The 25,784-nt window shown below is 41.9% G+C and overlaps 1 protein-coding gene across 2 annotated transcripts in view; it reads right to left on the bottom strand.

The window, feature by feature from the left end:
- Positions 1–12,360, bottom strand: part of SLC12A7 (solute carrier family 12 member 7) — a 74,484-nt gene extending 62,124 nt beyond the window's left edge. Inside the window, exon 1 of one of the 2 annotated variants that reach the window (XM_054192955.1) lies at positions 12,167–12,360. In XM_054192955.1, the coding sequence (XP_054048930.1) occupies positions 12,167–12,278 (112 nt within the window). In that variant the 5' untranslated portion in view covers positions 12,279–12,360. The remainder of the gene's footprint in view (positions 1–12,166) is intronic. The other variant, XM_054192956.1, reaches the window with a different exon arrangement.
- Positions 12,361–25,784: the final 13,424 nt, after the last annotated feature.

Raw genomic sequence — 25,784 nt, 5'->3', positions numbered from 1 at the left:
AAAAGGACTAAAAAAAACATTATAAAGATAAATTGATAATTTAAAACGGGATGTTCTTTATTTCTATTTAAAATTGGCTCTTTTCAAACTTGTAGCTATAACATACTAGTAGACCTTCCAAATTTAACCACTCACACTTAGTATTTTCTATCTGTGAAGGTAACTCTACTTATAAAATCTTCTCAAGCTTTCTTCTGAAAAACTGAAACAGTTAAGTTCATGAAACATTTTCCTAAACTTTAATCATTTTTGTGGCAACATTCTCTCCAGTTTAAGGCATGCAAAAAAAAATTCAAACTTGAAAAGTCAAATACAGCCTTCTAACAACATTCTCAATCCTGCTATTTACAGAAGTCTAATCATCACCTCTCTATTCCAAGGATCAGGCTAGCCCTCTTTACCACAGCATTAAACCAAGCTCATCCTATTCTATTCCAGTCTGACCCCTAAACCCTTTCCAGATTCACTGCTTCCTTGCGGTCCCACACTATGTCTGTCATTATGATTCACATTCAATAAGTGTTCCTATTTGACTTTATATTCAAACACATTTTGTCCAAAAAAGCAAGCATGTACATCTCCTGTCATGTAAGACTTTAACATCTATCTGAAAAATAAAAGCAGATTCTTTTTATGTGACAAAAGAATACAGGTGGTGTTCAAAATAGTGAGAATGATCTAAACTTTTCAACCACATGGCCTCAAGTAAGATAGCTTGGCTGTGATACGGTATAGCTGTTCCCTAAACATGTGTAAAACTAAGAAGTTTTGCTTACCACTAGAAATTTCTGCTTTAGACAGTAGCATATAAAGTTAGAACACAGTTGAAGAATAATACTTCACAGGAGAGTCCTAACCTTTCATGGTTTCCAAAGGGCAACTCAATCACAGTCCACATACCTTGAAGGTTACGGTTAGCCAGATACAGGTGAAAAATACCATAGTTTTTATTTTAAAACTATAAACATTTTCATTAAGTTAGTATTCAGTCATATTAAGAACAAACCACTACAAACTAAGAATATGAAGATGAGATCCTGTTTGCACAAGAGTAAACAAGTATTTACTGTTAATGTAAATAATCTTTAAGGTAAAAATACATAAAATTTAAAAGTCACTAGAACCAATGTATACAAGTGTCACATTCAAGAAAGCTACCTGTGGCAAAAACTGTAATTTTATCTTCTCTATCATGCATATTTACTTCCTATAGGTCCAAATTTTTGATTGGCAGCTAAAGAGAACTCAGACAATCTTAAAAATTTTATTTCTTACCACTCCTAAGCCAAAAACATACAGAAGTATTCTTTAGAGCTCTAGCATAAACTCAGGTTTTAAAAAGCCACTACCTTGCTTTAGGTCAAATTCTAAAAAGACATCAATAACCTTGTTTGAGCACATCTTGCCTCTGAATTTCTGCATCAGACGGGTTTAAGAATTCAGTGCAATCTACTTCAAAGTTGCAGGTTATTGGGTTTTTTTTAGTAAAGAAATGTCTAAATATATTTACTATATCACTAATTTATTGCATTATTTTTATCAATGAGAAGAACGATTTATGTAAGTTATCTCGAAAAGCAGAACAAGGTATACTTAAGGTCCTTCTAAACCCCCTTACATAATGGAGGATTCTAATACTACAACCATCACTTACCTTATCAACATCACTAAATTTTAGTTTTCCTTTACTTAGGCTACTATTATGATCAAGCACGGCCTACTTCTAATGAAAACACACTGCAAAAGCTCTTTATAAATTCTTTATAATATAGCTGGAAGAACAGAACCTGCTATTTCAGTAAGAGTCATTAGAACCACGGTATTGTCTTTTAAAGAGACTCACTTGGATTTGGCCCACTTTCTTCATAATCTTGTTCGCTCATTATTAAGGAAAGCCAAGTTGTTCCCCTCTGTTGATTCTTCACAGATCAAGAATTGAAATAGGAAACTGACAGTTGCTTCCTCCCAGCTTTGTGTAAGACCTCAAATCCTGTTTCTTACTAGCATTGGATTAATCCTGAAACAAGTCATTAAGGCTTCATGCAGTGTGAGGCATGCACATGACACAGACAAACTACATGACAGTCAGAACTCTCTAAAGAGAATTAAGCTGGAGGATTTCCATCAGCAATAAACACCATGCTTAGTGAAATGGGCAAGGTCAAGTTATTAAATCACCCCACATCTTCCCCTAGTAATAATTACATTTAAGGATTTCTTTACATCAAATAAATGCACTTAAAAATACTTCCACTAAGCAGATCAGCATACATTAGCAACAAGCAGCGTCAACCTATTCTGTCTATTAAATAAGCCAGTTTTGTGCATCAAATACACGTTAGCAGATCTTAAGCAAGTTCACCATAAGTATAGTTGCTAAACATTGATTTTATGTAGAAAGAGCTTGCATTAATTGTACTTAAGATACAGCAGATAAAAAATAATTAAATATAATTCTAGTAACTTTGCAAGCACTCTTTTTTAAAAAAAAAAAAAAGTATTTTGAAATTAAAGGGGTCCTCTTTAAGACCGGCTGCATAATTTGTTAGTTCTCTTTCAAATTAGATGTATCACCATTTTCTAGTTTATGTATTAATCTATTTCAGCTTCTATACCAGCCTTAAACAACTCCATACAAACTGTTTCAAGTCTATTAAATGGATGCTATTGCTTAGAATGGACTAGTTCCTGTGGTCAAATCTTTGAATCGCATCCGAAATCTACTCTTTTCTGTGATCCTAACACCTATGCCACAAGCACGGTCAACCGCAGAAAGGCTGAAAGGGTTGAAGGCTCCTTCCAAGACCATTTCCCAAAGTTCCTCCTTGCTAGAACCAGCTCTGGTACTTACTAGGTCCCTAGAAGAGCCGCTGTAGCTCACTGATGCTGCAAAAAGCCTGCCTCCTGTACCTCCCCATTTTGAATTCCTCCCCCGCAGCCCTCCCCAGGACTGCTTCTTGTTCGTCACTAGCAAAATAAAGCAGCTCGTGCAAGTCCTCAGCAGATGTTCCACAAAGCAAGACAGTGCAGTAGAGGGCTAGAGATAGGACTGGTCACTAATCAATGGCAGTAAGCTATTGCTTGCACATCCTGTCCTGGTAAGTTTCTATCAGGACAATTCTACAGATAAAGCAAACTTCTGACATATTTTCAAGGATGTTCTAAACTTTCCTTTCTGAAGCTAGAAGAAAAATACTCAAGCTTCCCAGTCTTCAAAATTGGAATTAATCTGCTAAAAGGTTTTATTCTCTTAAAAAAAAAAATGTAAGCTTGTAGGAAGACTTGAAGAAGTTGCAAACTGTGTGCCCCCTGTCAGAAGGCAAGAAACAGAACAAGTTGGTTTTCTTTTTTTTTATTTCTTCCTCCAGGAGAAGATTTTTTCTTTCAGAAGACACACATGAGTTTAAAGAAAAAATAATCCATTTTTGCAAAGCAGTTACCAATCAACATCTCACCTCCTGAAAGCTCCCAGAAAGGCTTCCTAAGCAGGCTGAATGCTGCTTATTTTTGATTGCTATGAGTTAGCTAAAGGATACAGCTAATTAAAGTACCTAATTAAGAACGTTAACTGTTGAAATCAGGAAGCAGATAACAAATACTGTCCAATTTACACAGGCATTAAGCCATGCTTTCCTATAGCTGTGATTCAAGCGGAAAATTATTGAGGGATCATCTTTAAGTTTGCATACTGCTAATTGCTCGTGAATCCATTTCTGAGGATACCATCAGACCTTTAAAAATAAGTAGGTAACACTTTTGATGCCCTAAAACTCCAGAATGGCAATTTTGAGGGTTGAGAAGCTACCACAGAAACAGTTATACCTTTTGTAATGCAGGGTCAGGACAACATAGTAAGAACATAGCGTGGCACAACCTAGTGCATCAAACTAGATCCAATTTTGCAACTACTTGAAAGTTTGCATTTGAAGTCAGAGAGATTGCAGTTTTCATAGACTTCAAGTGGCAGGTTGACCTTAGCTAGCCACCAGATGCCCACCAAGCCTCTCTATCACTCGCCCTTCTCAACAGGACAGGGGGAGAAAATAAGACTAAAAAGGTTATGGGTTGAGAAAAGGACAGTGAGATCACTCAGCAGTTACCATCACAGGCAAAAGAGATTCGACTGGAGAAAATTAATTTAATTTACTGTCAATTAAGAGAGTGGGATAATGAGAAATAAAAGCAAATCTGGAAACACCTTCTCCCCCTCGCCCCTCCCTTCTTCCCAGGCTCAACTTCACTCCCAACTTGTCTGCCTCCTTCCCCCGAGCAGCACAGGGGGATCAGGGAACAGAGATTACAGTCAGTTCATTACGTGCTGTCTGTGCTGCTCCTTCTTCCTCATGCTCTTCCCCTGCTCCAGCATGGGGTCCCACCCACAGGAGACAGTCCTTCATTACCTTCTCCAATATAGGGCCCTTGCTATGGGCTGCAGTTCTTCAAGTACTGCTCCAGCACGGTCCTTTCTATGGGGTACCATCCTTCACAAATGGACTGCTCCACCATGGGTCTCCTCATGTGGTCGCAGGTCCTGCCAGAAAACCTGTTCTGGCATGCCTCCTCTCCATGGGCCAGGAGCCTCCTCCAGTGTGGGCTCTCCATAGGTCACAGTTTTCTTCAGGGCACACCTGGCATGGGGGTCCTCCATGAGCTGCAGGATGGAGACAACTTGCATCCCATGGTCTTCACCACAGACTTCAGGGGAATCTCTGCTCCAGCACCTCCTCCTTCACTGATCTTGGTGTCTGCAGACTTGTTTCTCTCACATGTTCTCACTCCTACCTCTTAACTGCTGTTGCACAGGTGGGGTTTTTTGTTTGTTTTACTCTTTCTAATCAACATTACCAATGGGCTCAGCTTTGGCCAGTGGCAGGTGCATCTTGGAGCTGGGCTGTCTTGGAGTCGGCTGGAACTGGCTCTGTCTGACACAGGGGCTGCTTCTGGCATCTTCTCTCTGAAACCACTCCTGTGGCCCCCTTGCTACCAAAACCTTGCCATGTAACCCCAATGCACATCACCAATTGTATTTTTCTTTCAGCAGGGAAGGAAGAAACATTCACAACCACTGCTGAGAGCAATGGCACCTTCTCCACTGAATTCATCTTTGCTGCACAGCGTCAAAGGTGCAAAGAGCCAAGAAAAACATATTCCAAACCTGTTCTTATTAGCTTGGGGTAGGGGAAGGTAAATAGAAACCTGACAGGATAAGATACACTATTAGCATGTCACGGGTTGAGCAACACAGGACTAATTTCTCTTCTAATGCTGGAGAAAGCTCCACTTTTAGAAGACTCTAGTATCTGAATTTGTGAAAATACTTCATTTATAGACAGCTAGGCTATGTGGGATTCAGGGTCTCAGGGTTTATGAGGTCGCCAGGTGCAGGGATGAGGAGCGAGCAAGGCCTGGGCATTTGACCCAGGCTGGCCAACAGGATTGTTTTATACTATGAATGTCATATTCAATATAAATCAGGAAGTTTGCTACGTAGTTTCTCCTCTCCCTTGATGGTGGTGGTCCAGAGAACTTCCTATCCTGGTGCCGGACCCCTGAGGCTTTCACTTCCTCCTGAAGCCATTGTGCTCTCAGTGTCCAACATCTACTATCCACTGCTCGCAGTGCACAGCTTCCTACTGTTATAATTGGCTGAGTATATTTTTTGTATATCATATATTAGTATTGGGATTAATACTAGTTCTTTAGTATTATTGTTAATTATTTAATCTTATCCTATTAATTCTATTTATATTTCAACCTTGGTGTTTCCTTGCTTTTCCTGATCACCCTTTCCAGGTGGGGAGGGGTCACTGGGTCATAGAATAATTGTCTAAGCAAGAATAAATTGTTATGTGTTTTCTCAAACCATAACATAGCCAAATTAAAATTCTGCTAGTTACTGTCTGGTCAGTTCACAAAGCCATGGCATACAAATAACTGCAGTTATACAAATTACAGTCTGTACCAGAAATGCTCCTTGTTAAACTGGTACATTGAATCAAGTAGAAAGAGAAATATATCTGATTATGTAAGAAATAACACATAAGCCACAAAGGATTATGTTGGGAAAAAAATAAAATTGGTAGGAGAATCCATTTAAATTGGTAGAAGAATTCATTTACACCAAACAATGCATTTTGTTGGGTGTGGGGGGGGTAGTGGCACAGATAACAGCACACAACACCATCAAGCTTAATATCTCTACTCCGATTGAGAAAGTAAGTCCCCTGTGATAACATTCTATATTTCATTAGTCTGGAGAGCAAATAAAAATAGCACTAATTGTTTCATTCCCCATGCTTTAGTAGCTATTTTTATGTAAAGCAACAACATAGGTCAAAGATGCAGGAAAAATTAATCAGGTTAGTGCCGCCAAAAGGGGTGGTCTTCTTTCTGTGTGGGTGTGGAACAATACCTATTTCCTATTCAAGGAAATAAAGCCTCTTAAAACAACTTTTTAGAGATAAACTTTTTTTCCTGTCATAGTTAGTCTCCTGCCAGTTTGGTTCCCTAAAAGAGTTCACAAGAGGTAGCACTGGAGAAAATAGAAATACCCTTTCCCCCCCAGCAGCAGCTAGTAAGATCTGCTATGCAGTAACAAACTGTATCCTTTACCAAAGGCATCCTTTACAATGCTTACCTGTGAGCTTCCACAGGATAATGGTCATCTTAAAATTATAAAATAAGAAAACATTACAAGCACAGTTCCATTACGAAAAAACAGTAAAACAGTTACACCAGAAGATCTTTACTCACTCATATTCTGATGGCTGCAAAAGTATTATCAAAAGAAAAATCAGCAATAAGAGATCAAAAAGCTCAGTAATAATATTTTCATTACAGGATCAGAGAAGCTAAAATTATGAGGTTTGATACCACTATATTTGATGTTAGTTTCTTCTGAAATATTCTACTTTAAAAGTTGTTTTATGACTAGAATTATTTACATTTAGCTCTTAGGCAATAAGTACAGTAAGAGAATGTTTCTTTCACATGAAATTAACACAATGGAGTAAAAACAATAACTTGCTATTTCAAGCATTAAGATCCTCTCCATCACAAAAAAAGGTCAAAACTGCAACAGTCTAAAAGAAATGTTTGAACAGTTACAAAATGCTAAGCAACCACTTACTCCACAGTGAAGTTATTTAGTTTATTATCCTAACTCTGCCTCCTTTATTTGCCCTCATTTCCCTTGGAGCTATCAACAACTAACAAACAGAAACACCCATATTCACGATGATAAGGGTAGCTATGTTAAACAGCAAATGGATCAATTAGAGTACCTCGCAGAGCTGGGCATACATCAGGAGTTGACCTGGACAGCCAATGCCCCTCAGGGCAAAGAAAATTCCTGTGTATAGCTCTCATGCCTATGATTAAGTGTCAGATACACATTTATCTGCAACAGGAATAATATTTTTCCATCCCAACATTGTATTATACAATAAGACATTGGGGTGACATGGGAGAACCACCAATGTGGCTTCTGTACAGGGAGATTCTGTCTCACATGACTAAAATAGTTTTCGAAAAAAAAATAAAAAATAAAAATCAACAAGCACATGGATAATGGAAACCTAATTTATACAGTCTGCCAAGATCTCCAAAAGGCTTTTGATGAAGTCCTCCTCTGAACATACTTAAGGAGCTAAAGCAGCCATAGAATAAAAGAGAAGATATTAGATAAACCACAGGTAAATAATTGAGTAAGAAAGTAGAAGACAAATATAGTCTGGTCTCAGAAATGGAGATGGTCACTGAAGTTCTGCTGGGACACTTGCTGTTCCACATTAATAAAAAACATCAACAAAAGTAAAAAACACAAGATGATCAGAGATGTGACAATTTGAAACTGTTTGAAGTTATTCAGGATAGTCAAGACACAGGCCAACTTTGGAGCACTGCAGATCTCCAAGACTACATGAATGTTAAACTAACAGGCAAAATTTGACGTAGAAGTTTAAGAGCAGATAGATACATACACAAAGGAAAACAATCAGAAACCAGTTGGGCTGCAGCTGATCACTACCGCTCATGAATGGGATAGTTTGGTTAAGACTGTTTCATAAAAACACCAGTTCAATAATCACTTTTCAAACCACTGCCTGAACATCAGGAAAAAAAGGGAGAAGAGTGCAGTATGGGGAAGAAAAAAAAAAAAAAAAAAAAAAAACACAACACAAAAAAAACACCTCACCAAAACCAAAAATCACACACACCACTGTTTGTTTACAACTTGATTATCAAATGAAATTCTGGAACTTCCCCAATTTCAAAATGGACAGAAGTGGAAAAAGTTCAGAGAAAGACGGAAAGTAGAACAGTAAGTATGAAACAGTTTCCAAGTGAAGAATCACTAATGACTAAGTAAGAGTATGCAGTTTGGAAAAAACGGTGACAGAGTTAAGATGAAACAAGGTTTATAAAAAGCTTGAGTAATCTAGAGAGTGACATACACATACCTGCCTCAAGAATTAGCATTTTATAGAAATACACAGCATCCGTGCTTCATTAGTTATGTGATGACTTCTTGGTAGATGACCAGGTTTGTGATTGATATTCCTTGTCTTCAATTCAAAAATATTTTGTAGGAGTTAGCTCTCACATTGGTTTCTAAATAAGACACTGCTGTGGCTAGGTAAATAATACTATGGGATGCTAAAAACACTAGTTATGCTTTGAAACACCTGACATGCAGAGCTACTGATGAAATAGAGATTTGATCGACTTTACAAAGTTTGGACAGGTCTATCCAATAGACAGTCACTTACTGATACGTGTGAAGAAAACAAACAAAAAACCCCAACACAAGTCAGAGCCAGAATTTCTCTTAAAATTTCATCCATTACTGCCTACAACAGACTCCCTGTTTCCTCCTCTTCTTCAACTAGTTACTATTTCCTGACTACCCTTTCACTTGTAGCGTACTATAAACACATTAAGAGACACAGACACATGCTTCTGCACTGGCACATATGCCTTCTGATACTTTGTCCAATATTTGAGTTAGCAGGCTCCAACCCCCAATTATATTGTTCAATTCAAGCATTAATTTCCACTCTACCACCCTGCTCTTCCCAAGTACTACTTTGGCCATTTGGCCAGTGCTGTAATCCGGGCGAATAGCAACTCACCCAAGTCTTCCCCTTCTTCACACATAACTGTCACATAACTGAGAAAATACAAGGCTATAGAATTTCAGATGACTATGAAGGAGTGAAGAACATACAGTAAGAACATCTCAGCTTAGTCCATTATCACATAAATGAGTGCCAGGTATGAGTGAGTGTAAGGGGATAAACGCACAGAATAATTGATAAGTGCCTTGCTAATAAAATACCAGAATTACTTTAGTGGTAATCTAATGGCTAAACAGCATACAGTCTACTTCCCTCCAAAACAAGTGTTGTGGGTTTAGTGGTGGGATTTGTTTTGGGTTTTTTTGGTTGGTTGATTTGGTTTTTGGTTCAGCTGGGGTTTGTTTGTTTGTTTTCTGGGGATTTTGTTTGTTTGGTTTTTTTTAAACGAGGTTCTAGTGCACTCAAGAGTTCCAGAACACCTACTTGGTTTTTAAGCCAGACACGTCAATCAAAACTGCTAAAATTCTAGATTCCCAGAAAAGTGGAACAAAATTGTATAGAGCTGTATAGGCTAAGGGTGAGCCAAAGGGGAAGTTCCCATTCTCCTCTCTTTTTTCACTTCCATCCCTGCTCTCAGGCTTTACCCCGTCCCCCCAGCTTAACACAACTCTAGACATTCGCAGACTTTTTGCAACACTCACTCACCTGAACTCCAAAAACAGGGGAAGCGTATTTTTTTTTTTTTCTCTGCAGTTAGTTTTCTGCCAGTTTAGCATGTTGACCCAGCTCCCTGAAGTGTCTGATGAACACCAAGGTCAAGTGCAGGAAAACAGAAGGGAACTCAGGGATGTGGAAAAGGGCAGGAGAGAAATATTTACACCCTAGCCTTTTTTTCAAGGCAGCAGGCTTTTAGATGGATTTAACAGCTTTTAGCTGTACTAATATTTTAGAATTCTTTAAAGTTTTCATGAAGAATGAGTCAATGAGAATTATTTGATTACACAGCATTAACTTAATTTGATCCATTACAGGTTTACATACCATGACCATCCATATAATACCTGAGGCAACATTAAGCAACATTGGGTTCACATCCCAAACCTCCATATCTGAGTATGGTATTTAATCTCTTAACGAAGTCAGAGCTCTCCGACTATATCTTGTTTACAAGCCTTCTCTTTTCAGTGTTTTCCCCTCTGCTCCCTATTTTACAGGCACATTAACAGGAAGAGTCATACCTAAGTTCATCCACTTAAGTGATACGGATTCAGAACTGTAGATAGTTTAAACATTTTGCAAATATAACTGCTAGTCCACACAAATTCTACTTAATTGCATGAAGAATTATTCTTTTTCTTCTTTTTTAGTCACAACCCTAAAGGTTAGAAATAAGCCACTACAGGAGTGCCAGTTCCACTCTTTCCCTCACCCTCCCAAGATCTCCAGATGTTCCAAGCTTCCACATGCTACGCATGGTCTAACAACTCCTGTCTAACTAAGCCTGTATGTATTCCAGTATTTTGAGATGCCATGTGACCAAACGTGACACTCCATGCCTTTCTGGCTAGCTCTTCTACCATAAGGAAAACTACCCAAACAGATTAATGCTGTATTGCTGTCATCCATCCAGTACAGTATAAAGTGTGGCAACAGTTTGTTTTTTTTGCTATTTTTTCTATTCCATTTAGTTTGGGGGAAAAAAAAAAAGTGGCAGTTATTAGAACCCTTGCTCACTGCTTGAACATACCAAAAGAAATGCAACTACATGTAGTATATATCTTTTACAGGTAGGTAGGGGTTTGATAGGACAAAGCTCTGGGAGAAAGCCCCCCACCCCCCCAGCCCTCTTTGTCTGCTTGGGGTTTAATGGATTGTCTTCCTAAGAGTCTTTGTGCAAAAAAGAAATAAAAATAATGTAAATACATTTAAGTTTGCCAAATCTGTTTATCATCTCTTACATTCACATGCAATATCACATGGTATTAGCCTTACTTAACTGTGATCTACACCACGAAAGGGAGAAACCACCATTATGAGGAACTGCCTCTTACAAAAACCCATCTTTTTCTAACATCTAAAAAACCCCCAAACCGTTAACAATGAGTATTGATTGTAACACCCAAAAGACAAGTGCAAAATCCAACTAGCTCTCAGAGTGCTAGCAGTGACTCAAGCACCATACTTGGCATTGCCACTGCAACACCCTTTGGAAAGAGGAAGTGTTAAGGGCTTCTGAGCCAAAGGAAGAAAGAGTTACTGCTTCCTTAGCAGCGCCTTATCATCCAAGTGATAAAAGCACTCATTCCCCCACCACCACTTGCAGACACATACTTGTCCCGCTGCCCTGACCCGACCCTCGCTGGTGATGCCCCAACTCCTAGCTCAGGCTTGATTCTGCTCCCCCAGGGCGGCTTCGGGGGCGAGGCCTAGCAGGAGGCAAGGCGCCTAACACCTTGCCACCAGGCAGCAAAACACAACACGGTCGCTGGTGCAAAAGTACATGGCTGGACAAACACCTGGAGCGAGGCAGGTGTGGCGTGCTCTTCTCCACAGCCTGAATTAGAGCTCTCCTACATCTCTCTCTAGCGAGCTCCAGGAGGTAGGACTTGCCTGTTTAGCAGAGGTTTTGTGTCTGCCTGTTGAGCTACCAGCGGCACTGGTTACTTCCGCTCCCCCTTGAAAGCGGGCGGCAGACTGACCGCCCCACATCGCCCCGGGCGGGCGCCGCGCCCGCCCCCAGGCTGCTCCTCTCCCCCGGCTGGAGCCGCCCAGGAGCACTTCCTCTTTTCGGGCAGCGGCGGTAGCTTGCGGAAACAAAGAGGAACAAGGTCTCGGCCACCCCAGGCGGCGGACTTTCGCCCTCTCCCGAAGCGCTCTTCTCCACCTGGACAGGTAGCCCCGGTATTGCCCCCGCTGCGGAGAGGCGATGTGGCCCCTCCACAGGCTGCAGGAGCCCTCCGGCGGCGAGACCCCCTGCTCCACGCGGAAGCCCTGCTCGCTCACACACCCACCCCGCCGGCGCCGTCCTCAGGGACTGCGTGTGTGTGTCTGTGTCCCCGGCACCTCCCCGCTCCCCTCTCTCTCACCGGAGCCCCGGTCCCTCTCCTCGTCTTCTTCTTCCTCCTCCTCCTCCTGCCGCTGCCCATCCCGCTCCTCGCCCTGCGCCTCCACCGGCACCACCGTGAAGCTGGTCGGCATGGCGCAGACGGCCCCAGGACCCGCTGGCGCCTCCTCCCAGGGCAGCGGGCAGGGTAAGCCCGGCGCTGCCGCCTCCCTCACGTGAGAGCCATTTCCTCAAGCAGCAGGGGGCGGTGCCTCTGGCGCCGGCCCCCGCCCCCTCCAGCCACCGCCCCCTCGCCGCCTGACTGACGGCGCCGAGGCCGCAGCTCCGGAGGGAGCGACGGGGGCGCGGGCGGCGGCCTCCCGGGGGGCGAAGAGGCGGAGGAGCGAGGCGAGGGGAGAAGGGAAAGGAAGGGGGAAAAGAAGCGGTGCTCTGACTAGCTCTGACTTACATACACACAACTTCACGGCTCGGAACCGAGACGGGTTGGTGGGAGATTTTGCTCTCCCCCGGAAGGGGAGAGGGGAGCCGTCGGCACGGAGAAGCGTCTGCTGTGAGTTGAGCTAGTGCCATTGGGGAAACAGCCTGAGAAGGGCGTGCGTGTGTGTTTGTGTGAGAACCGCCCTGGGTTGTTTTACTGGGTTTCAGCTATGGCTGTTGGGCACAAAAAAATGCGTCCTCTCCTTATCAGACCTTGCCTTGCAGATATCCTCGCAGCAAGAGGACCACCGGTCTGCTGGTCCTCGGATCCCAGCAGGCAGAAAGTGTCTTCCAAAGGAAACCAGAGCCAGACTGTAGAGCCCTGATCTTCCAGGTCTCTAAAGGGATGGCAGCGTTCCAACAACCCAAGCAGGAGCTTTGCAGGTTACCAGTTGGACAAGTGTACCTTGGGACCGCCAGGAGATGAAGATGGTTCCCAGAAATCTGCTCTCCCACACAGCATCCATGGGTTGCTGGGGACAGCTGAAGGTCCTGTGATTCAGGTTGGAGTCAGCGTGTAAGCTCTGGCCTGAAGTGAAGCAGTTTCAGTGAAGCAGTGGATGGGCAGTGTATCAAATTAAATATTGATGATTTGGAACTAGTGATGAGCTGTACCTTTTGGTTACCTTACACTTCCTTCCCAGAGAAGGTTGTAGCATCTCCACTCCTAAAGTAGAGAAAACAGACTTGGAAGCCAGGAACCTTTTTCTTGTCTCCTGCTATTCAACTTTCTCAGTAAAGTACTAGAATAGAGCAGAAAGACTCTATTCATGTCAGCCTTTTGGAAGGGGACTCTGGCAAGTTTGCGGGTGCCATGCCTCAGTGGGATGGAAGATGCCTACCTAACACTACAGTCTGTCCCACAGTGTAGAAGCCTTCAAAGAAGGGGATAGGGAAAGTGATTCTGGCCATTAAAAGTGGCAGTGAAGTGGCAGATGTGGGGATAGTGGCAGTAAGAAAAGGAGGGGGTGAGAGGCATGGTAACTTTTTCATAGCTGGTATGGGCTTCCAGTTCCACACCCCCATTCAAATCATGGTGTAACTACAGTAACAAGGATGGTGGCTGCATGAAAAAGGAATTTCTGTGTTGGGGGTGTGTCTCTTCATCCTCCCCCTGCCTTTTTCCAAGTTCAAGAAAGTTACTGGAATGGTGTCTTTGCTGGTGATAGCAGATTTCCAATATTTTTGTGATGTTATCTATCTGCAGAGGCAATATGGGATAATTGCTGGAGGTGACTTAGAAACTAAAGTTATATTCACATTTTAAGAAAAGGTATAGCGTTGAAGAAACTTACAGGGTGGAGTACAGCTGATATGCAAGGAATGTATTCCACCGTAGTTGCCTAGGCCACATAACCTGCAATCTTAGAGTCACCAGATTCCAAGGTGGGGAAAAAAACAGCATGGAGAGTGGGGCGGTGTGAAGATACCGTAGCCAAACTCTGTGCATCAGAGCAGGGAATGGGAACTTATGGTCCTATGAACACTGATAAGCTGCATAGTTGTTACACTGAGCCAACAGTTTCGTATTTTTTGTAAAAATCATGTCCTTAGGTTGAACTTTGCTCATTATAATGTCATTACAATACCAAAACACATCTCCATCCTAAAAGCTACCCACTTCCAAGGTGCGACCACCCCTCACTGAGTCTGCACTCTGAATTTCTGCTAGTCTATACCTTTAAATGTGAAGCGAGGAAATTTTACGCCAATCATAACAAAGTTATATATGACCAGAGTCACTCAAGCTCCACCTGAAAGGTAAAAAAAATAGTATAAAAATCACTTAAGAATGGAGAGATGTTAGGGAAGGTACCATTGCAGACAAGTGAGGAAGATACCATCACGAAGCGTTGCTGACTTCTGGGATCAGTTGACGGGCTTAGCCTCTCTTCCCCCCACAGGGACGCCTATTGGGTGAGACTCGAACACTCAGCTATGCTGAGTGCTTCCCCAGGAAACAGAAGTCTATATAGAGAGTTGTTTTATGCTACTATATTACTTGAGTTGTTTTATGCTGCTATATTTCACTTGCATATGCTTTGCAGACAGGGTATTATCAGTGGCAATCCAAAAGAATCTCCAGTTCTGTTGCCTCAATAAACTGCACTATTCATTAATCTAGCTGTGAGAGTTTTCATTCGACGCAACCAAACTCCTTAAAACTCACCATGCTAGTTTACTGAACTGCGACTAGACTGAAAGTGTATTCCGCTGTCGTGCATCTCCAATTGTAGTAGTTCAATACATTGAACACAACCAGACCTATAGTGCCAAATTGCACATCACTCAGAATCTAAACCCAGCTGCCCCGAGCCCCTCTGGTACCCGAGGACAAGCTGAAATGCAAGGGGGTTTGTTTTCTGCCAAATTCCTTTACCCTTTAATGCAACAGGCATATTTGGGAGCACTTTTAATGTTAAATCTCATTTTGTCGTGGTACAGGCTAATGTCAAAATTAATGGTACTAATGAACTAGATACAATGATAAATTAGAATAGTAAATTTAATTTTAAAACATATACAAAAAAATAACAATTCCCTCTTCAAAACAAGGACTGAACAGCATGCAATGTGTATGGCATGGGATCACATATGAGCATTGAGAAGAATATTTTAAATAGGTGGTAATTTTTTAAGTACCATCCACCTGGCGCCTTGAGAAGTCTCTTCAAAGAAACTCCTGTATGATAAAGATGGATGTGTCGTACAGTATTATACTGCATGAGCAGAAGGTTGACTGGGGAGAGATTAGGACTGCAGCCTTCGATTTTACTTCAACCTGATACAAAGTTTTTGTCTAAGGTAGCTAAGAGCCAAAGAAAGAACAGCTTTGGACCAAACAACTTCTGAATGAACAGAATGAACACTTCCTCTTCCAACTCCCTTCTGTTTTCTCTGTTGTAACCATCTGTTGAAAAATAGGTACAGGTCTGTGGAGCAAGGATGGTAAATTCATACAGTATTGTGGGTTGTCCCCCATTACAGGGACACCCTGTAATCTGAGAACTATGACTTGTGAGCTGTTTAAAAGGTTTTGCGCAATGAGGACCTGGGACTGGGAAAATCAACTCACTTCTTACATTGATTTATTGACATTTCCCTTCAAATAGCATGAGATAAGTAGTGTTGTGATACATGCCAGGTTTAACAACAGATCGCTCTGGTGGTACCCTTCCAGGAATGAGAAATAAGAACAAAAGTAGAATGAGATATAAGGCATTATATAAATCTGTGTCTAAAAAGCACAATGCTGGGATCGTAACATTACATGAGTGTTTTCCTTAAAAAAAAAAAAGCTTTCCATTTGTGACGTTCACTGAAAACACAGAGCTCTAGACCATCACTATCTTTCTGTTTGGCATGATAGAAATGCAGCAGGTACACCACCAATTCAACCAGATATATGCAGATGGACCTTTGGAAGGCATTCTTCTTATTAACAAAAATTGATTTGGGGGTTGAATATTCTACTGAGTGCTCACCCCTTCCTTCACCCCAAAAAAACTAGAACACATGAAGAGATGTGAAAGTATAATGAAGCTAGTTTACATATTGAGAATAGAAAAAGGATTAAATTAATGCTAATGATGAGTATGTTATGATTTAAAACAAGACATCTGCCTAAGGAAATTAATGATGTTACTAAGACACCGGTACCGTAAAAACTTGTATTGTCTTTGATGTTATTAGGAGTTATTAGAAATAAATAACTGTAAATAAATAAAAAAATACAAATATCACAGGGAAAAAAGTAAAACCAGAAATAGCAAAGAAGAAAAGTACTTAATACATCCAGACCATAATCTATGTGACTGACAATAAAATCTTAATTAAAATTACACATTTTCAAGTCATCAGGACTAATGCAGTTTGTGCACATGAAACAGAAATAAGATAGCCAGTGACCTCTTGGACTCAGGAATGATAAATTTTTAGAAATCTTGAAAAATTAGGAAAATTCCAAAAGAGTGAATGACTGTCCTTATCAATATTGAGTCATGAATACCTAAAAAGAGGAAAAAGAGTGACTCAGGGAACCTGAGATAACTGGCTCAATAATAACTTTATGATTGTGATATATAAATTCTGGGGGACAAGATGACATGTTTGAACAGTTGAAGTTCTAGTGTTACAGCCCAGATGAAAATAGCCATGGCATTTGATTTGGTACCAGCTGAAATTTCGTTGGAAATTTCTACAGAATTAGCTCCATATACCTTCCATATATTTCAAAACCCTTTCCTGACAGATCTCAAGGTGTTAGCATGAAATGTAAGACTGGGAGCAAGGAAAATTAGGATTTGCTCTGACGCTTTTTTCATCAGCCATTTAGATTTACTAGTAAAGTCTGTGGATGACAATGACTGCAATAATAAGGCATGGGGGGAAAGGTTTGTAATCCGAATCAAACAGATAAAGGCGTTATAATGCAGCCAGAAATACATCTGAGGATCAGGACTGCAGGAAGTGAACATTTATTTTGGGAAGTGGTAACTCCAGGAAAGATACTGCGTAGCCCAAGTTGAGTGTGACACTTTCCCAGTCTGACCTTTGCCAGACCTTCCTCACTCTTCAAATAATTCTGTCTCATAGTGTGACCAAAACGCAAGCCGGGTACAGTGATTTTTTACTTCCTGTGTACAAACAAGTGTCTCCCAGCGTCCCATGCCAAATGGTACTGTTCTAAGACTTAGTTTGTTCACTACTTGTCTCGCATCAACGAGAGGAGAGGGGCATCACAACCTGCCATCACCTGATTCCTTACAGTCTGTTGTCACTGCCATCTAGAACAGAGTTCAGATTAGCACATCACAATGGATTGGATTCATTGCTCTAACTTTGTGAGAGCCAGAGAGTTTCCACTGCCCAAGGGCTCATGCCTAGGGCATTTCTGCAGAGATGCTGCAGTAGCTGTTCACATCTGCGGTGATCATTAAGACACACCTGAAGCAAAGTGTCACATTGTGTGTCTATCTTGCATTCAGAGCACATAGAAATGGAAGCCGATGAAAACCGGATTAAACTAGTCATTGCCAACACAGTCAATGCAAGTAGTGAACTGGCACTTTTTAGGCAGGTTGAAAAAGACCATGGTGTTGTAATCACACTGTTTTGTGGATATGGAATACCCAGCAGCAGCTCCAGAAATCCCGTCTGACCTCTCTGTCATGAAAGAAGTTGGCTACAGTTTTTCAGGGTCAAAGCATGCTGATAGAAGAGCACATACTGGTACGAAAGTGAAATGCTGCTGAAATATGGCATCTGGCAGCATGGTTGATTCCTCATTCTTTCTAAAAAAATCATTGATAGAGAACGTTCTGGGGGATCCTTTCCTGAATGATTTAGGAAACTGTATCCACCACAGTATGAAGCTCGTTAGGACACCATCACAAAAAAACCATGTATGCATAATTATTGAATAGTATTTGCAAAACTAGTGGCAAATATTTTATAAAAGGCTCAGAACACAACTGGATTCAACAACTATTTCTCCATTCAGAAGATACAGGAATCTTACCTGACTGAAGGCTGGGGAAATTAGGAGTGTCCCACATGGTTACAATGCCAGCATGCTTACTAAGTAATGATGTGCTAGAGCATGTGCTGATATCAGAACATGACTGAGATTTGCTTTGTAATCTTTTAATGAGTCTTTTTGTGTTAAATGCACATACATCTCTTAATTCTACTTGAGTCTTAGCACAGAAATGCCGTTGGCTTATGGGCAGGCTTTGCATGACATCATTTTATCTTTCAGTAAACGCCTGTGGCTTCTGTAATAAGAGAAAAACTCGAGAGTTTTATTGGTTTGATAAAGGTTTCCATGGCTGAGATTTGTAGAAATCCTTAGCCTGAGATGGGCCACTTTATCCTGTCATTAGTTTACTTTGTCCTCTTTAGTCCATGACGCTAGGTAGACTCCTCAGGTGCTATGACAGATGGCAGCATTTCTTAAATTTGTGGCTTCAGTTTATGGTATGAAAACCTACATACTGTCTATTTTGTTGAAAAAATCAGATGGATAAGCAGCAAAGCAAAAAGGCGTGTGTTTATCTGTCTTAGCCAATGCGGTGTTTTTCACATGGACCCCTCTGACACTGGAGCCTGGAGTAGGGATTCTGCCTTTCTAGACAGTAACTGAGACTGGTCAACAGAGAAAGTTTCCAAAGTGCAAGACATAGCAGGCAGACACGGAGAAACCATTTGCTGAGAAACTCCCCAAAAGATAAGCAGATCTCATTATCACAAGGACTAGTACCATTAGCCAATGATTAGAAGTTATGGAAGAAATAGATGCAAAGAAACCACATGATGTGTTTTAACTCCAGGAATACCATATAAAGTTGCTGAGTTGTCCAACAGGATTGTTGATAAGGTCACACGAGGCAAATTTCTCTTGGGACTTCAGATTAATTTGTTCCCACCAGCAGAGATGAAATTCCTCTATTTGGAGAGTGATCTTATTCTAGCTTAGTATCCTTATTTATGAAGAGACTTAGCAAAGGCAGCTATACCTTCCATCCTTCTCCAGTCTTAATGATATCTAAAACTTGTTGTCAGGACCCTGAGTGCACTAATAGGCCTCAATTGCACTGACCAGTCTCACCTGAGACACTTCTACCTGCACACCCCCTGCCCCTGGGCCAAGGGGCTCCATTGAAGTTCAGGCCAGGGCCTTCTCCCCCTGTTTGATCTACACCACAGGTGTACTTGCCTGCAGTTCTATTGCAGCTATGCTTCACCGTGGGCTTTGTCGATTCAGAGTCTGGCCTGTTTGCCTCACTTGGGTACTGTGGAACCACTCCCTGGCTGGTGAAGCTCCTGCCCTTCTAGCTTGGTTTCTCTCCCAAAGGGAGACAGCCCTGACTGTTCCTTGCTGCTTGTCTGGATGAGGCCCTGAGTAACTTGATCTACCCTTGAAGTTTGCCCTTAGTGTAAGAGGCTGCACTAAATGACGTCCAGAGGTCCTTTGCAAACCACTTCTTTCTGATTCCATACAAATGCAATCACTAGCCCACACTACCTAGGCAAAACAGAAAAATAAAAGGGAACCAGAAAGCTTCATATATTATCTGTTGCCTTCAGCCTCTACACCTGCTCTCTCCCTTCTACTTTTGCCTCTCCTGATGCCTTTCACGATGTGGGGACAGCATGAAATTTAGCTCCTGTGGTTTGCCATGCTGCATAGGAAACACTAAAGGAATATTAAATGCAACAGGTCCTAGCTTTTCTGGTGATAAAACAGAATGAGAGCCATCCCCCTACGAAAAAGGCCAAGACTCTGTTATGGTGCATATAACAGCACTGCTGTCTTAGAGCTCTACAACCTTTAATTTCTTTACATCCTTGTTACATTGTTCGATACCACTTGCAGAATTACCTTTCCCATCCTTCCCCTCTCTGTGCTTTCTTTAACAACATGTCACAGAACAAACACAATACCTCCTCAGCCTGTCTCATTGCATTTTTCATACTATTGTTTGTACTTCTATTTATTCTCTAAGTAGCTTTTCTTCTTAAGAGAAGCTAATGCATGCAGCGCATCTTGAAATTTTTTATCTCTTTGCTATAGCTCTGTGAAGTTGTTAACAGTCGTTGACTCATGCTCAGCTTGCATGGCTCAGTGGGTTAGGACGTGGATGCCTCCTTGGACACTTAAGCTCCTACAACCATTAATGTGCAAAGACATAATTTGTAGGTTTTGTTTGATTTTGTTTAATTTCAGAAATGAAAGGCACAAAGCTATGGTCTTGCGCCTTTAGCTTGTTTGGCACGCCACTTTGACAGGTTTGCAAGGAGCTACAGATAGAGTATTTTTGAGATTATGCCAAAATTCCTAATGGAAAGTTCATTTCCTTTGGCCTCTGCATTAAATATTAAACATATTGAACACAGGGCTTGTTCTTTCAAAAGAACACGTTCATGTTCAATTCATGATAGCACTAGGATGATCTTGTTCCTTGTCCACTTGATGTAGTGTTTCATGTATACCTTGAGATGAGAGTTCGTTATCCACCAAATGGTCCATCTGTCAAATCCATGTCTCTCCAATTTAGAAACAAGGATGTCATGCAGGACAGTGTCAAATGCTTTGCTCAAGTCCAGGCAGATGATGTCTGTTGCTCTCCCTTCATCCACTGACACTGTAATGCTGTCATAGAAGGCCACCAAGTTTGTCAGTCATGATTTCCCCTTAGTGAAGCCATGTTGTCTGTCACTGATCACCTCTTTATTTTCCATGTGCCTTAGCAGAGTTTCCAGGAGGATCTGCTCCATGATCTTGCCAGGCACACAGGTAAGACTGACTGGCCTGTAGTTCCCCGGGTCCTCCTTTTTTCCCTTTTTGAAAATGGGGGTTATGTTTCCCCTTTTCCAGTCAGTGGGAGCTTCACTGGACTGCCACAATTTCTCAAATATGGTGGATAGTGGCTTAGGAAATTCACCTGCCAGTTTCCTTAGGACCCGCAGATGAATCCCATCAGGTCCCATGGACTTGTGTACCTTCAGGCTCCTCAGCTGGTCACAAACCTGGTCTTCTCCTACAGTGGGCAGTACCTCATCCTCCCAGTCCCTGCCTTTGCCTTCTGCAACCTGGGTGGTGTGGTTAAAGCCCTTCCCAGCGAAGGCAAAAAAGCCATTGAGTACCTCAGCGTTTTCCTTGTCCCAGGTGACCAGGTCTCCTGTTTCCTTCCTGAGTGGGCCCACATTTTCCCTAGTCTTCCTTTTGTCACTGACATACCTATAGAAGGCTTTCTTGTTGCCCTTGAAGGCCCTGGCCAGATTTAACTCTATCTGGGCTTTAGCTTTCCTAACCTGATCCCTGGCTTCTCAGACAATTTCTGTGTAATCCTCCCAGGCTACCTGTCCTTGCTTCCATCCTCTGTAGGCTTCCTTTTTCTGTTTGAGATTGTCTACGAGCTCCTTGTTCATCCGCGCAGGCCTCCTGGCGTTTTTTGCCTGACTTCCTCTGTGTTGAATCAAGCTGCCCTCTCTTACACAACAATTCATTCACTGCTTCCCATCAGCAGGCAGATGTTCAGCCATTCCCAGGAAAGCAGGGCTCCATCATGCTAACGGTTACTTGGGAAATGGGGTTTTGGTTTGGGATAGAGTTAATTTTCTTCATAGTATCTAGTATGAGGCTATGTTTTGGATTTGTGCAGAAAACGGTGCTGATAATACAGGGATGTTTCAGTTGTTGCTGAGCAGTGCTACCACAGAGTCAAGGCTTTTCCTGGTTCTCACACGACCCCACCAGTGAGTAGGGAGGGCAAAAGAAGTTGGGAGGGGACACAGCCAGGACAGCTGACCCCAAATGACCAAAGGGATATTCCATACTGTACAATGTCATGCTCAGCACATAAAGCTTAGGGAAGAAGGGGGACAGGGGTGAAATTCAGAGTGATGGCATTTGTCTTCTGAAGTAACCGTTATGCATGGTGGAGCCCTGCTTTCCTGGAGAGGGATGAACACCTGCCTGATGATGGGGAAGTCGTGAATGAATTCCTTGGTTTGCTTTGCTTGCACGCACAGCTTTTTCTTTGCCTGTTAAACTGTCAGCCCATGAGTTTTCTCACTTTTTCTGTTCCGGTTCTCCCTCTTATTCCAACCGGGGGAAAGTGAGCGAGTGGCGTGTGGTGCTTAGTTACTGGCTGGGGTTAAACCACAACGGGAGGCAAATGCTATAACTCTGAACATTCCTTCCTCTGACATCATATGGGGTCAGTTGTCCCCGCTGTGTCCCCTCCCAGCTTCTTGGGTACCCCCAGCCTGCTTACTGGTGGGGTGGTGTGAAGCAGAAAAGGCCTTGACTCTGTGTAAGCACTGCTCAGCAACAACTGAAACATCCCTGTATTATCAACACTGATTTCCACAGAAAATGTGATCAGCAGAAATGTGATCTTCTTCCTGTGGCACAGTAAAGCAAACATTTATTTGCCAGGATTGTAAAAAAAAAAAGTAAGTCACTAAAAAGTGACAGCATTCCAATTGGTAGTATGAGTAAGGAGTGAAATTTCTCACACAAGCAGAGTAATTTAGAGGTACATCAAGAGTTACGTCAAGTTGTGGTGGGGCTTAAAAACAAGTTTTTGCTCTGGCAACAATGGTGTGTGGCAGAAGACAAAGCATTACTGGAATCGGAATTCAAAATGCAGGAATTGATGCCTGAATATTTAAACAAGTGCAGAAAAGACTCATAAGTGTTCCAGGAAATGAAGAAAATGGTTCAGAGAATTACAGTTAGACTATTTTCTGTTAATAAGATCATGAGACAAGCAGATTACAGTATGAGACTAGTTTTGCAGGTAGATAATATAGGGTACTGAAGAGCAACTAATCTAGTAGAAAATCACTGACTGGATACCAGAACCAGATGAAGAGCTATTGGGTCAATCCTGGGGGGAAATTAAAGGTCTCTGAAGTACATCACTCCGGAAAAAATCCAGTAACTTCCCCTGTAAACTGAAATTTCATGGATTTAAAAATCTGTATGGCTATCCCTATTCCTACTACTTTTCCTTTTCTTTGAAGTCTAGAGCCATTTTTGCACATAACAAGAAGCTGTCATCTTGATTTATGCTTCCATCTACCTAGTGATCATGTTTTTGTTTTATTTGGAAATAGTTTCTTTAACAGTTATTTTAAAATGCCTGGAAGAAGATTCATTCTATGTAAACTGGAGGGGTGCAGAGGGAGCATAATGAAAGGGACTTTAGATTTTATTTTTTCTAATCTAATATATATACCCAGAGAGCTATTGCAGTCAGGTCTTCCTGGTGGAGATACAGCCTATACTGGCAAAAGAATACTTTGTCTGGCAATTGCTTAGGACAGCATCCTAAGTAGAACAAGTCATACTTGCAAAGTATACTTTCTTTTAGCTGGTTATACCTTTATGTAGAAATTTGGTGAGGGGGAAATCACATCTCCGACAAATGGCATCAAAATTTAAAGGTATAGATAATGTAGTTAAAACTTTAATGTTAACATCTTAAATTTCTGTAGAGATGTACAGTGTTCTTGTGAAGAGCACTTTCCACTATTTCAGATCATCGCTCTGCCACATACAGAACATTTATCTGGAGGGAATAAATGTCTTAAGTCACTCCCACTCTAGAGATTCTGTTGCCTGTAAGAATACATTTTTCCTTTTAATATTAAGGGCTTAAACATATAAAATGACCGTTACTGTCAGATTTATTACCTGATATATATGTATATACTTTAAAGTATGTGTATACTGTATAAAGTGTGTATACATACACATATGTGTATATATATCCCCCCTGATATCTGAATCTCATTATAATTTCTATAGGATTAGAACAAGGAGACTGAATACCTCCTTAGCCAGAATTGATTGTTCAACCTGTGAAAGCCAGGGAAATAGGCAGCAGCAAGTCATAGCTGAGAAAGGAGTCAGAAGTTGCTCAATTAGCTCAGAAACGGCTGCAATATTCCCCTTTAAACACGGGCTTTGTGAAGAAGACCCATCCTCACAATTGGACAAGAGAAAAATGGAACATAAGTGGGAAAAATTGCCCATGAGGAAGATTGCATAGGAAGACACTGGGAGGAACCAGTTGTCATAGTTGCATGTAATGTGTTTGAACTTGAATTGGACAGAAATGGCTGACTTCCTGTCTCGTTGAGAGAATGTGAAACTTGGAAAATCCAGGGAATAGATGCAGCCTTGATTTAAATGAGGGCAGGGAGAAGAGTTGCAGCTGTGACTATCACGTGGTCTCTCTGGAGTTCGGTGCAGGGTAACGCCTCTGCGCTTCCTCTGGTATTCCTGAAATGTGTAGATTCCACCACTTTTTCCCAAGGCTAAAAGCTCTTTTTCAGTTCTCCTCAGTGTCATTTGACCCTTAGTCACAGCTCACACTCTGGACCTTGTGTATTTATATGACTCCTTCACAGGGATGAATTTTGATCAAAACCAAACAGTAGAGGTGGTCCATAGAGTATGGCTGCAACCAGAGGGGTTCACTGCCCACATCCACTTGTGTGACCTGCCGCTTCCTCTTTTCGCTGGCATATTCTCTATACGAATCTTTCTAGATCAGTACACTGCATGCCAGTATTTCATAACAACTCAACACAGACATACCCCTCTCTCTTTGTGTGTAGTCTGCCAGGCCAGCCCCACACCATTTTTGCTGTTTCTATTTAACTTTCCCACAGCCGACCCCCCACTCCTTTACCAAGTGATACCAGGCTAATTTAATTGGAACATGCCAGCTTCACCAAATGTATTCTTGGTTGCAACTGAAAAATCATATCTTTGTCCATCTTGTTTTGCTTTGTTTTGTCTCCTCTGGCTGGGCTTTATCCGTGTCTGGCTCGTGTCTGTCTGACCTCATTCTAGCTGCTGGAGCAATTTAGTACACTGCCATCCTCTTCCTTCCTGAACCACTGAACTGTTTACACGTTTCCCGTTCTTCCTTACTGATTGCTATGCGACGCTGTTGCAAGACCACTGCAAGACTGTCCACAGATTTTAAGACTGTCCACACATTTTACGCTGTTCAGTAGATTTAATATTAGCAGTAATAACAGCAATGTAAGAGGGTGGTCCCCCCAACCTTAAAAGCAGAGGGGAACACCAACAAATTAGAACATGCAGGAGGGCTATGCCCCAGTCTTAGAAGGCCACCAAGAAATCCCTAAGCAAGCCCTGCCTAATCCTGTAATTAGGCTAATCCTGTGAGTCTGACCAAGAGACCCATGCACCGTGAGCCAAGTTGCCAGGATGACCATGGTGGTTCCTGGAGCAGCATTTGGGCTTTGCACTGTGCTGTGAGATCACAGAATCATAGAATGTGTTGGGTTGGAAGGGACTCTTAAAAGTTATCTAGTCCAACCCCCCTGCAGCAAGCAGGGACATCAACTAGATCAGGTTGCTCAGAGCCTCATCAAGCCTGGCCTTGAATGTCTCCAGGGATGGGGCCTCCGACATCTCTCTGGGCAACCTGTTCCAGTGTCTCACCACCCTCATTGTAAAGAACTTCCACCTAATGTCTCATCTAAACCTATCCTGCTCTAGTTTAAAACCATTGCCCCTTGTCCTATCACTACATGCCCTTGCAAACAGTCCCTCCCCAGCTTTCTTGTAGGCCCCCTTCAGGTACTGGAAGGCCACTATAAGGTCTCCC

Source organism: Rissa tridactyla, chromosome 2 (genome assembly GCF_028500815.1).
Source record: "Rissa tridactyla isolate bRisTri1 chromosome 2, bRisTri1.patW.cur.20221130, whole genome shotgun sequence".
Lineage (NCBI taxonomy): Eukaryota > Metazoa > Chordata > Aves > Charadriiformes > Laridae > Rissa > Rissa tridactyla.
Note: the sequence above shows the minus strand (reverse complement) of the source record. Positions and strands in the feature narration are given on the sequence as shown.